Source organism: Myripristis murdjan, chromosome 4, assembly GCF_902150065.1.
Source record: "Myripristis murdjan chromosome 4, fMyrMur1.1, whole genome shotgun sequence".
Taxonomy (NCBI): Eukaryota; Metazoa; Chordata; class Actinopteri; order Holocentriformes; family Holocentridae; genus Myripristis; species Myripristis murdjan.
The window spans coordinates 2,698,481-2,711,739 of NC_043983.1; the positions used below are offsets into that span (position 1 = coordinate 2,698,481).

At 40.5% G+C, this 13,259-nt stretch overlaps 1 protein-coding gene across 1 annotated transcript in view; it reads right to left on the reverse strand.

Annotated features, from left to right (window-relative positions):
• Positions 1-13,259, reverse strand: part of ptprsa (protein tyrosine phosphatase receptor type Sa) — a 193,590-nt gene that overhangs the window by 17,721 nt on the left and 162,610 nt on the right. Inside the window, exons 30-31 of the mRNA XM_030049640.1 lie at positions 5,615-5,769; positions 2,440-2,725 (exon numbers count right to left, since the gene is read on the reverse strand). Coding sequence (XP_029905500.1) covers positions 2,440-2,725; positions 5,615-5,769 — 441 coding nt within the window. The remainder of the gene's footprint in view (positions 1-2,439; positions 2,726-5,614; positions 5,770-13,259) is intronic.

Genomic DNA, 13,259 nt, shown 5'->3' on the forward strand with positions numbered 1-13,259 from the left:
CAAGAAAATAAAATGAATCTGCTTTCTAGTCCATCTGAGATCCCTTTTCTAAGACAGCACATATTAACTGGCAAATAATTGCCATGTAAATAAAGCAGGTTTAATCTATATGATGCTTACCTGGAGCTGAAAAGCATTAATGTCTCAAGAGAATAACCACTTGCCTTCACGTGTACTTTCATTGTGTCTTTACTAAAACTTGTTTATTTAGTATTTCCATTATGTCTGTATGAGCTACAAACGGAAAGAGACATCCAACCTCTACTTTGTCTACTGCCAAATTCAGCTTCTGTGAGGTTTGCTGTTAATTTCATCTCCATTCAACAGCCAAACACTATTCTCCCAGTTTCCCCCATCCTCCACCGTAATCATCCATTTTGTGCCTTCTCCAGTCTCCAAATCCAGTTTCACAGTTCCTCGCAATGAACCACCATTGTGGTCACTTAGGAATCGTTACCCAGCCTCTCCTCTAACCTTAACCTGATGCATTCAACTGAATTCAATTGAATTCATGCATGCATTCATCTCATTCAACCTCCTGGACTCTCCATTCCAGTTTTCTGTCCAGTCTTCCCTTTTGTGCATTCATCTCACATCCTCACCCAGTTTGCTTTATGAATAAAACATTGTCACATTGTCATATGCAATTTTTATTTGTGCATATATTTGTTGCATTTGTGAGCACCATTCAATTTTTATGTGTTATAATTGTTGGAGTCTTGCATAAAATTTCAAGCAAACTCATGCACACTGTGCTCTTGCACAGATGGTGGATATGTACCAGAGGTTTGGAATTAAAAAGATGGAGAGATGGAGTTTATTTGACAATTTGTGTAAGAGTTTGATCTCTTGTTTCCAATCGGCATCTGCACAATAAAAGAATAGGTGCTCAAAGGAACTTGCCTGACATAATTCTTGGAATCACAAGAAAATTCCAACCTCAAAATGGGATCACCTGACAAGAGCTACAGACCGCCTGTCTTACAGTTGAAGTCCCCAGTGGGACACATACATTAAACTTCATTTGAAACGCTGTCACTTAGTATTTCCTCAGCACCTCCTCACCACCCTGTACATCCAAACCAGAGGATTTTACCTGTCATTTGCATATATTTGACTCATGCCATTCAGTTTTCATGATGTCATAATAATTAAGAGGCTTCATTCAAAAACAGCAGATCACACATGCATGATTTGTTAATGACTAGTACCCACGTTTTCCAAATCACTCACCTCAAACTGCATATGTTTCACTTTCACTTTAAATATCCAACATATTTAATCTATTTCCCCTCGGGGATCAATAAAGTATTTCTGATTCTGATTGTGATTCAGATTTTTTCTTTCCCCTTTGCCTCAGTGTGTTCTACTGCTGTTTTCTTTCACACAGGCTTGGCCCTTGAACAGGGCCCAATGGAATTGTCCCTTATTCAACCATACCATACTCAGTGAAAACATGTATGCACACAGTTGGCCAATCAGGGCAAGCCTTCTCTTTCCCTATGGGCACTGGGCCTACATGAGGAAGTGCTCGCTGCTGTCCTGCATCCTTTTCTCTCCAGCTTCTCAGTGACAACTCATGGTCATGGACACTTCGTCTGGGATATTTTCTGCTTTCTCACTGCGTCCCTCCACCATATGACAGTAGAGAGAGTCTATCATGTCTTCCCAAGAAGAGATAGATGCCCTCTCTCTGGAGATTCAGGAATTGCTATAAAAGCCGGCCTTGTCTGGTGTCCCCAAGGAGAACAGAGAACAGAGTGTCTACTACACATATTTCTAAGTTTTCATGAACACTCGAGATATGAGAATCATCCTGGATCTCAGCTATGTGTGTTTCATGCAGACAATTCCAAATGCTTACTCTCTGAAACCTAATGGAACAGGTCCTGCTGGGTGACCGCTTTTCCACTATCAACCTGAAAGATGCTTATTTTTACGTCTCAGTGGAGCTAAACAGGGAATTCCTGTGTTTCTCCCACCAGGGGATAGTCTACAAGTACCACAGACGACTGTTACTTCCACATTTTTCAAGCATGTGGACATGGTGCTTGAGCCTCTGCATTGTCAGGGCATGAAGCTCTGCTTTTGTCTAGACAGCCTGATTGCAACTGCCTGCTCCAAGGACTGGGCAATGTTCCACACAATCCAGAGGTTTTACACCTAATCAAATTAGGCTTCACTATCAACTGGAGTAATGCCAGCAAGCATTACACCTGAGCCGTGTGAGTAAACCCAGCAGACCTTTTCACAGCAGCCATTTTGGCACAAAATATCAGGGTAAGCACGAGTGTAACCATTGACATTAATTATGGTTCCCTTCCAGTTAGGTCTAACAAAGCCAGGGCACCAGTATTCAGGCTCATTGGAAAGGCTCTGTCAGACTTATGCCTTGTTCATATCACATGGTATGGTTCATGTCAGCTTTTTAAAACAAACCTTGAACTCCAGCTCCATGCCGGTGACATGCTCTCCGCTTTCCACCTGAGCCAGCTTCTGGATGTAGGAGTAGAGGCTGCGGGCCGCCACCTCGGTGTTGCCACAGGCCACGGCCTCCAGCAGCGCGTCATGGATGAAGCTGTACTGGTCCTCTGTCTGCACCATGTAGTTCCGCTGCGAACGCATCAGCGTCACGTGGCCGTAGATGTCTGCCGTCTTCTCATGCTTGATGCGCTCCAGCATGGCATCGATGACGATGAAGCAGCCCGTCCGGCCCACACCCGCACTGGAGGAAGATTAGAATGGGAAGGAGAGACAAGAGGGATAAGTGGTCAGTTTAAAAGAAACACTTTTTGTCAGAAGCACTCATTTATTTATGCCACTTCGCAGTTCTCTATCAAACATCATTCAGATTTCCTTACCATTAATTGCTTGTAAAGTCTGAATTTCAGTTAGTTTAATACGGCACACTTAAGTTGATCAGCTAAATACCTAAAATGTAAAGATGTAAAATGGATTGTGACTGGTAAAGTTAGTTTTGTTGTGCTGTTTTATTTACCTTGAGGAGAGGGAATCATAGAGAGATAGAGCACAGGAAGAATTGTAAATGACAGAGAAGAGGGGGATAGCAATGAAGAACGAGCGGAGCAAGCTGTCAAATTTGAGCATTATTGTGTGTGTTTGTGTTGCTTTCGCAACACTGGAGTCCCCTTATCATACCGAAAAGGAAAGTTCCTATTTGAATAAGCCGGTTGGGAGATGCTGAACGTAAAAGGAGGAAAAGGCTAAGGAGCAAGAGAGAAGAAAAGAAAGATGGGGTGGGATTATTCTGTGGCTTTAGAGAGAGAGATCAGAAAAAAAGAGGACGGTGGAGAGAATAAAAGCAGGGAGGAGAGCGATGCTTTAGAGAGAAAAATGATGTGACCAAAGCGGAGATGAAAAGACACAAGTCTATGGAGATAGTGTATTTGTGTAATGTTTGTTATGTAAGGTATAATGAGCATTACGTAATCATAATGTAGCTACTCTCTGTATGACGGAGCTTGGTGCGTTTGTGTTGCATGTATGCAGTACATGACATCTGTTGAAATTTTGTTTTTTAAACTGTATACTGTAAGATGATAATGGGCATGAACATTTTATTTGATTGGTCATTCTCATATACCATCTAGTTGGAATAAGCTCTAGTGAATTAAATCTATTCTAATCTATTCATCATTTTGTTGGTGACCTCCATGGATCCAAGAACCAAACAAAACTCTTGAGTGCCAAATGCAAGAGGATGTCTTGTGATAATAAAAAACAAAAAAACAAAAAACGTTTTCAATCATTTGATACAGTTCAGGACAAGCCTGATTTTTTCCACATTATGACAGAATGTGATATTATCCAGATGGAGAGAAGTCTGGCCTCAGGCTATCAGGTATGGAGCTGTGGGTCACAGCTGAAACATTAAAATCCTACATCCTAAAAGGCTAAAAGGCTAATGAATGATGAATTCCTTGTGCAGATTTAAAAACAAACTTTATGTTTCAACCGCATGACCTAAAGAAAGTAGGTAGATTGATATTTCATTGTGCAGTAAAACTGTGTACTGTGTGGGACAATATCCACAATGCAAATGTGCACATATTGCTTTTGCCTAACATTTCATTGTGCAGTAATACTGCCAGGATCTATTCCTCACAACGCTTCCAGTTTGTCTGGTAATCATATTACCAAACACAGAGAACAAATAGAGTAACTGGAGAGATGAATAGTGCTGCTGGTGTGAACTCACACATAAATCACCAGGAGCTGTCAATGGAAGATTTAGAGGCTGGATTTAGCTCCGTGCATAGCCAACCACACTCTGCACGATGACAGTCAACACTATGGATTGTGTGTATTGCACCATATATTGCAATGTTAGGGTAGTCTTTACACTGCAAATCCACCTTAGTAAGTGATTCATTTTGTTACCGAGTCTTAAAATCTTGTTTTTTATTCTGAAAACAATCAAAGGAATTTTACAGAGGTGGTGGGAGAACAGTAGTTCTAAGACACTTTAATTTGTTTCAAGAATTAGCTTGACATGTGACGGTATTTTAACGCTAATCGCTCCACCTGTTTCAAGAGAATGACACAGGATTCATGGAATTTCTTAAAACCATTGAAATAGGTGAAACTGAATATGCCTCCTGTCATACATTTAGCTATCCTACAGACATATTCAGCAGATATGTCTTTGCTGAATATTATACTTGAGGAAGGAAAAAATCAGTGTGCAAGTGATTAAATTATTAAACGTGCCAAGTGAAATATTTTAACATTTTATCAGTAAATCGATATCATAAAAATGTTGAGACATTAGTGTGATTACTCACTGGTCAAGTAATCAAACCTGACCACTGGCAGCCTCCACTGGCCTCTACACTGCATTTTACATCATGTACCCTTGGGTCAGATTTAGCAAAAAAAAAAAAAAAAAAAAAAAAAAAAAAAAAATCTGCTGGAACACTTTACACAAATCAGTATGAGGATGCTGTCCTTCCCTCAAAAACAAGGTAAAGTTTTAATAGTTTCTGGCAACAGCAGATGGCCCGAGGCTGATGGAAAATAAAAAAATTACATTTACACTTCCATAGCATGGCAAAACAGCTCTCAAAATAACACTTTTAGCACATAAATATCTGTGCAAAAAGCAAATTATGCCAATATAAAAACAAGAAGTCCTGCCACCCTTTTTGTATAATTACAGTTATTTGTGAAAGTACTATCAGGTCATTTCTTCCAGGCGCAAGGTTACTATGTTTCCTGCAGATGTTACTTGCTGGATCTACTTTCCATTTCAAATAGTAGAATAACAAGAAAAGAGCTGTTTAATTTCCTCAACAAATGGGTACTGGGAAATTGCTGTTTTTTACATTGGAATAATCCACTTTGTTACTGTTTATTTATGCTTTAAGATGCTTAAAGTGTCAATGTTTGGACCAGTTTTGCCGTGTGATGGAAGTGACTGGAAGTGACTTGGGTTCATGGTGGAACCCAATGCTCTGATGAAGTTCAAATTTGTTTAAAGGTATCAAAATGAATTGGAGGATTTAAAAATATTGCACAGAGCACGTTTAAGCTTGTAAACCCACAGTTTCCAGACACTTGACCACAGCTAATCCAAGCTAACGTTTCTGCTGACCTGCAGTGGGCGATGATGGGGCCGGCGTCAGGAGGGTTGCAGGTCTTGACCCTACGGAGGAAGGCCAGGAAGGGGGTCGGGTACTCCGGGACGCCGTGGTCGGGCCACGCCGTGAACTGGAACTGGCGAACCTCCCGTTTCTCACTGGAACCATTCTGGAAGAAACAGAGAGGGATGGACACTGGGTTAGACAATTTTGATTTTGATTTTATTTGATATTATTCAGGTCCTCATGGGCTTCAGACACTCATGCCTTTTTTATGACAAACATATTCCTAAACAAACTCATGCAATTTAAGTATGCTGTGTTCTATGTGTTGCCACATACTGTAGAATCGACCCTCTGTGAAGCATATATTGTGCATCAAGCGTTTCACAATCCTCTAATCAAAACTGGTAGAATGTTTCGGAATTTGAAGTTGCAATCCAAAATTTTTGAGGGATTATAGGTCACTTAAAGGATAATCTTACATTTTCATTTCTTATACTGCATTCAAGGAGTTATTTTGTGATGAAATTTGACCTTTTTCATGCACCCACTTTCCCTCAACCTGTTTCCTACACTTCTGCATCATTTTCCATACATTTCCCAGAATTCCTTTCAACAATTCCACAATTACACATGGAAGTAGAGAGCAACAGCAATAAAGAGGCTGCTTCAGTAAAGGAAAGAGTTCAGAGCTGCCCATTGCTCAAAGGACAACATGTCTTGCAGCATCTGTGCATTCTGGGCTTTTTTTTTTTTTTTTGAGAAATACTACCAACTACCATACTATCCTTTAAGTTCTTGCTTGACAAACACTTTTAAAGAGTGGATCCTTCTGCTTAAGTGATTCTGAATGATTGTTTTGAATCATAAGTTTTTGGTAATACATTTTTTATGTCACCACGCTGGTTACTCAGTCTGTCAGCAGTTAGGTCTGTTTTGCTGAATTGCCATGAAACATTTGGTGACATTATTCATGTTGCCAAGATGATGAAACCAGTCAATTTTGGGCTATGACCTACCCTCTAGCGCCACCAGCAGGCTCAGGCCCTTTGTTAAATGACATTTTGGAATGAAAGGCCTCACTTGTATTTGGTGTATTTATGTAGCGACGCACACAAACACATCTCCAAACACATCAGATGGATGCTGGATGCTGCTGCTTGTCATCTCTCAGTACTAACTTCATGTTCCCATGTTGCAGCCACTCCAAACATCCACAGACACACAGAGCGAACACCCCGTTTACATGAGCCACCTCTGCCGGCTCGGGTCTCAAATGCAACTGTCAATACATAAAAGAGCCGAGCTGTTCCTCTGATCCAGAGGAAGATTTTTTTTTTTTTTTTTGAGAAGGATGAGGGTCTTTCTATCTTCTTCTCCCGCTTTTCCTCCTGGAAGATCCTTTAAAGGAGATGCTGTTTGCATTTCAATGCAACGCTTCTGCTTCCCTGATGGATGATTTTTTTTTCTTGTTGAATAAATGAATAAATCAGCGTGGTAATTAAAAGCAAACTGACCTAGTTCTTTCTTTTTTTCTTCTTTTTTTTTTTTGGACATTCCCTGATTCTGTATTTCTGCAGCCAAGGCTGGTCATGTGCATGTGATTGGTGCTGAGCTACTGTGTTGCTTTTAATTTTAATTTTTGGTGAAGGAATTAGCAGTGGGGAGGATTCTGTGGCACTGTAGGACCATGCATGCATATGTGTGTGTGTGTATGTGCAAAACATGTTTCTCTCATAAATACTGTTCCTGTAAAAAGGGAGAGAATGAGAACATATATTGATAGATGAACAGATCCCAGATGATGATGAAACACAGACCTATAGCCTGCCTGCGGCAACCAGCTAGTTCATATTCACAGTTTGTGCCCAGCAGGACAGATTTGTTTGCTCCCTCTCACACACTCAAACTACAAGAGCATCTGAAATTTTGTGTGAATAATTTCAAACATGCTTGAACATGCTTGTGGGGGCACCTGGGAGGCCTGTAAGACCTGATCAGAACACATGTCTGAGCTGATCTGGCTTACTGAGCGTCAGTGAGTCCCAGGGGTTTATGTCAGAAATATCAAAATTTTGTTTAGGGCTGGAAAATCAGAGTTAAAATCTTGTAGTCAGGGCCTGGAATGACAGTGTGTGTCGGTGTGTGTGCGTGTTTGAGCGTGTGCTTGTGTAGGTATGTGTCAATATATGGTTTATGTGTGTGTGTGTGTGTGTGTGCATTTGTGTGAAGGCTATGTGTGAGAGAATGTGCAGGTGCATATGTGTGTGTGTTCCATGTGTGCCTGACCACATGATTTCATGTGTGAATTTGGTGAGAGGATGTATGCATTAGAATATGTGCACATGTGAGTGTATTACTGATGAATGAAGAAAATTAATAAAACATGACTAGGAAAATTGGAAAAAAAAAAAAAAACTATAAATAAATAAACAAACAAACAAATAAATAAATAAATGAACAAGACAGCTATTTATACCATTAAATGACCGCAACATGTCTCAAAATAAATAAATAAAAACAAGAAAATCATCAAAAAAAAAACAAACAAAAAAAAACTCCGACCTGCAAAAATGTCCAAATTAAAAAGAAATAAAGTGAACTGTCTTTGGTGTATGTTCTCATGCTATTTCTCTTTTTTCTCGGCATGTGTACTTCAGTGTGTTCTGTGTGTGTGTGTGTGTGTGTGTGTGTGTGTGTGTGTAACAGAAAGTCAGGGAGCAGTCAGCCAATTATGTATGTATGTATGCTTTTCTCTTCCGCTCACTTTAGCTAAGTGCTCGACTTTGGCAGACGCACATAAACACATGATGGATGGAGGACAGACAGAGCTGGACAAGGTGAAGTGGCAATGTATGGGTGGGAGGGGGACAGGCTCAATGTGTGTGTGTGTGTGTGTTTGTGTTGGAGACTGCATGGAGTCAGTGGATATTAATATTTTTTGTTCGATGGCTGCGGTGTCTTGTATGTCTCAATTAAGCTGCTGCTCTTTAACCAGCCACACAGGATTTTAAATGAAACCAGGTCCTCCAGGTGCTGGTTGGTTACCTGCCAAAATGGCTGCTGGAGTAGACTGAGGGCATGTTTGCACCGCCATTTTTGGTGAACTCATAGCTTTTGTCAATTATATCCAGTCAAAAGGAAGTGGCTGCAAGGTGGATGGAAAACGACAGCTGGTTTCTTTATACCCAGACCTTGGAGCTTTCCAGAACTGAAACGTTTTAGAGCAGCCCATATGACGCTGACTTTTTTGATTTATTGGGAGCCAACCAATCGCAGAGAAGAGGGGGCAGGGTTTTTACACTATGTGCATGGCTGACAGTGCTCTTAAGGAAAATGGAGAACGTAACCACAGGGAAATTGGCAAGAGCGAAGGGGCCACGAGGTGGAAGGAAGTCAAGAAAGAAAGACAGAAAGAAAGAGCTATGGGAAGGTGCTGCACAGGGCACCTTTTTAGGCAGAGCAGAGCACTTTACTCTTGAGAAAACCTTGTTTTGTTTGTTTATTTGGAGAAATAAACAATGACGGTGTACATTTTAGGACACTGCTCTAAAACTTCCACTTCCCTGAGGAAGAATTCCCTCAAATTCCAACAAACTGCAGTAAAGTTGGATTCTGTAGCCTAGAAAAAACCTAAAACCTGAGAATTAAATGACATTATCAGGATTTGCCCTTTATATAAATATATGCCCTATGTCCTGTGTTCTACTACTATAAGAGAGAGCTGTGTGTTTGTTTGTCCCACCATTCAACCCCTTTAACTTTGGGCCACTGACCTCAAAGGTCCCATGGGGCTTTTAGAGGTACAGAGTCAACTGAATATGGTTCTGAGTCAATTGGACAGCAGCAAAGAGTAAGAACTGGCCCATGGGCTGGAACCAGAACCATGGGACCAAGACTGGTGTGTTCAGCAACACCAAGAACCCCCAACAAGGCCTGGTTCTGACTTGCTATGAGGTTCGGTTTTGGAAATCCTACTACTGTAATTGTGGAGTGTTTTTTTTTTTTTTTTTTTTTTGCATGCCACCCCTTTCCTTCTGGGCCACTGATCCCAAAGTTGGCTCCCAGGGGTTTTTGGATCACAGATTGATTGGTTGTGGTCCTGAGTTGATTGGATCACAGCCACACTGGCATGTCTATTTATTAATCTACATACATGTGTTTCTTTATATATATTCTTTATATATATTTATTCATATTTAGAATGTGTTTAGCAGCAGCAGACTGAAAATGGTGTCTCCATTTTCATTCTGGTTGCTGTCAGAAACTGCAGCAGCAGACAAGTGGCTCCAAACATCAGGAGTCAGGCTTTGTTGTGGGAGTTTGTGCTAAGTGTTTGAGAGCTGGACATAAGTCCTGTTTTCTGATAGTGGAAGCTGCTGCAGCTAGACAGTATAGACACTGAGTGTGTGATGCATGACCCACTTTTCATTATCAGTGCAAAATGCAGTTGAGGCAGCGCTTTTTCTACAAAGACCAGAAAAGTGGGACCACTCACCAACTTCCCAGCCAGAGCTAAAACTTAGCAGCATTTGGCTGATGGCTTAAGTTTATTTTTCGCCCTGGCGAAGGAGGGAGGGTATTAAGAAAGGACAGGAGAACAAAGGACTAATGCAGGGAAAAAGGAGTGGCATGAATTGAAGGGAACGTGTGGTATAATAATGAATGAGAGAGAGAGAGAGGAGAGAGAGAGAGAGAGAGAGAGAGAAGCCTAAGTAAACCGTCTCCCTTCTGTCTACCTTCCACCTGTTCAGAGCTAAACCCTGGTGTATTCATGGGCGGATGGAAGGATTTGTGACGTTCTGACTGCCGAGAGTGAACGGCAGCGATAGACAGACACAAACAGAAAAAGAGACAGACATACAGAGGCAAAAAAGAAGGCATAAGCAAAAGGAACTAGCAACAGCCACACCTTAGGATTTGCAGATAATATCCCTGCTATGTTTTGGCCTGCTCAGGTACCAGATGGGTGGGGTTTGTCACCAGAGACAATACAATGGGCACCAGAAGGTTTAGATAATCACCAGGGTGTGTCAAAGTCAATTTAGTTGAATTTTCTGCAACTGGCGACTAACCAGAGAGTATCTGGACCACCGTGATGTGGTAAACCCCACCCATCTGCCATTTCATTCAGGTTGAAACACTTTGCACTATTTGAATAAATCAGTCATCTCAGATGTGGGGGAAAGAGGAAGAAGAGAGATAATGTTGGTGATTTCAAAGGGGTTCCATATGAATATTTACGCAAACAGCAAATATGCAGATAACAATATTCATTCTGTTGCCAGTCATATTTTTGCAGTGCAGACATTCCTTACTTTTGCAGATTTCTAGACAATGCAGGTCAGTAAAACCTTTGGGGGAACACACTGGTAAGTCATTTCTGGCAATTTCAATGAAAACATAGAGCGTTTGCTAGCTAAGAACTGCTTTCAACTCTGGCTCACTAGCAGCACCATACAACAGCACCAGACAGATGCTGCATTGAAGTGCTGACAAAAATATAGGGATTACTAATAGAACACGTGACCACCAGAAAAACAATAAATAGAAGTGAGAAAATCTAGATCTTTGGTTTTGCTTTATAATCAAAACGTTGCAATTTAAATTCATGATATAATGAGGAACTTTTAATAAAAGACTGAGAGCAAAAGGCCCTGAGTGCTGTTCTCAGCTTTGCTTGGTTTAAATATGTAGGACTGTTCAGCTTTTCCTGGTTTGAAAGATTTGCTGGAAAAGTCATCAAAAAGTAATCAAACATAATAAGTTACTTTGATGAAGCAATCAAAATAGTAACATTACTTATTACGTTGTTAAAGTAATCTGTAAACAATTACAATTCCCAATGAATATAAAGAAGTAAATACTGTTTCTACAACCCAGTTACATTTTATACCTAGATTCATTACTTAGGCTCATGTGCCACTTGATGGCAATAGTTTTTATTTTTTTATTCGAGAGCAGGCCCATTCATTGTTTAAGTGGCCTTGCTGTTTTAATTTCAGAATTGCCAGGAGCACGGCACAGAGAGAGCTTTGGTCATTTCATTTCCTTTGTGAAGCATTCTGAATGTTGAGAGTGTTTGATTATTTCTTTCATTTACTATTTTCAGCCACTATTTCTGATGAATTTCATAGCCTGTATGATTAAAGGCAGTTTAATTTAATGGAGAGAAGACATAGCTTATTCTTCCTCAATGAGATGTGTTTCATGTGTACCCACATGAAATAATTCTGTTTGGTTAGATGCTACCATTTATTTAAACATGGTTAGACTAGAAATATTATGGCAGCCATAAATACATGGGCTATACTGACATTGTGCTGTTAATGCTTGAGGAGTTGTGAGGAGTTTTCTCTTACATGCCGCTGTTAGTAGAGAGGCAATCATTTCAATTCAGTGACCAGCTGATCACAGCGCTACATAATCACTAATTAGAATCAGCTTCCAAAATTGTTGTACATCCCTAATTTATTTCACAAATCAATAGTTTTAAGATGTACAATTGTGTGTGTTCTGAAATTTTCTTTTCTGACTCAGAGTGATTGTTTTTGTTTAACAATCATGCCAATAAAGTGACTCAAACTGAAAATTAGCAGAGTGAGACAGAGAAAGCTTGGCGGAGACAGACAGAGGTGAGGCCGGAGAGAGAGTCAGCATGAGGGCAGACGGTTTCCTCAAGGCCGCGACCAAGACCAAGACCAAGACCAAGACCAAGACCAAGACCAGGCTCTGCCTCCAGCCAGCCGCACCACTGCCAACAGCCCCAACCTAGGCCCTGCTCCCATGCTGCAATCACACCCAAGGACTAAAGCTGACTTCAACTAAACTAAAAAATAAAGCTGCCCACCTGGATTTGAAAATTGTTCGCTAGAGTGATCCTAAAGGAGAACCTTTTTTTGGTTCCACAAAGAACCTTTCAGATTATGGGTCTTTTAAAAAAAAAAACCTTTTCCAAAGTGGTTCAAAGGTGTCTCAAACAGCAATGAAAACAGTTCTTTGGGTCTTTAAAGAAGATAGAGGGGAAAAGGTACATGGAGCTAGCAGTCAAATCTCATTTCTTTGTGGAAAAATAAAGGTGCTAACTGGAACCTAAATCTGTTCTTTGTCATGGTGAGTGTAGAGAGTGTAAGAGAACCACTTCTGATTCTGCAAAATCCTTACAGGAGATGATTGTTTAAAGGGACATTTCTTAAATGGTTCTCCAAAGAAGTTTCACATACACAAAAAAGGTTCTTTTTTAAAATTAGTTGGTGGAACCTATGTTTTTTTTTTTTTAAAGAGTCATGATAGAGCCATTATCTTTCTGTGTTTACCACGCCATCCAGGATCAGGCTTTTATTTTAAAAAAGAAATGGAATGCTAAAATAATAAAAAAAGAAATGTCATGTCTGTGGTTTCAGTAAACTAAAGGGTCACAGATTTGATCCAAAGTGTGTCTATCCACAGCCACATGTCCTGTATGGTTATTGAGCAAGGATTTGAACCCCCAGCCTGCTCACTCCTTGTGAGCAGCTCTGGGTAAGATAGTGAGCCAAGCCTTATTTTCTGCAGTGGTATGCCACCTCACTCTCTTCACGCACTAATCTCAGACTTAACCTTGAGAAATAAACAGACAGGTTCGTATATACTGCCTGGAGAACAGAGTAAAAACAT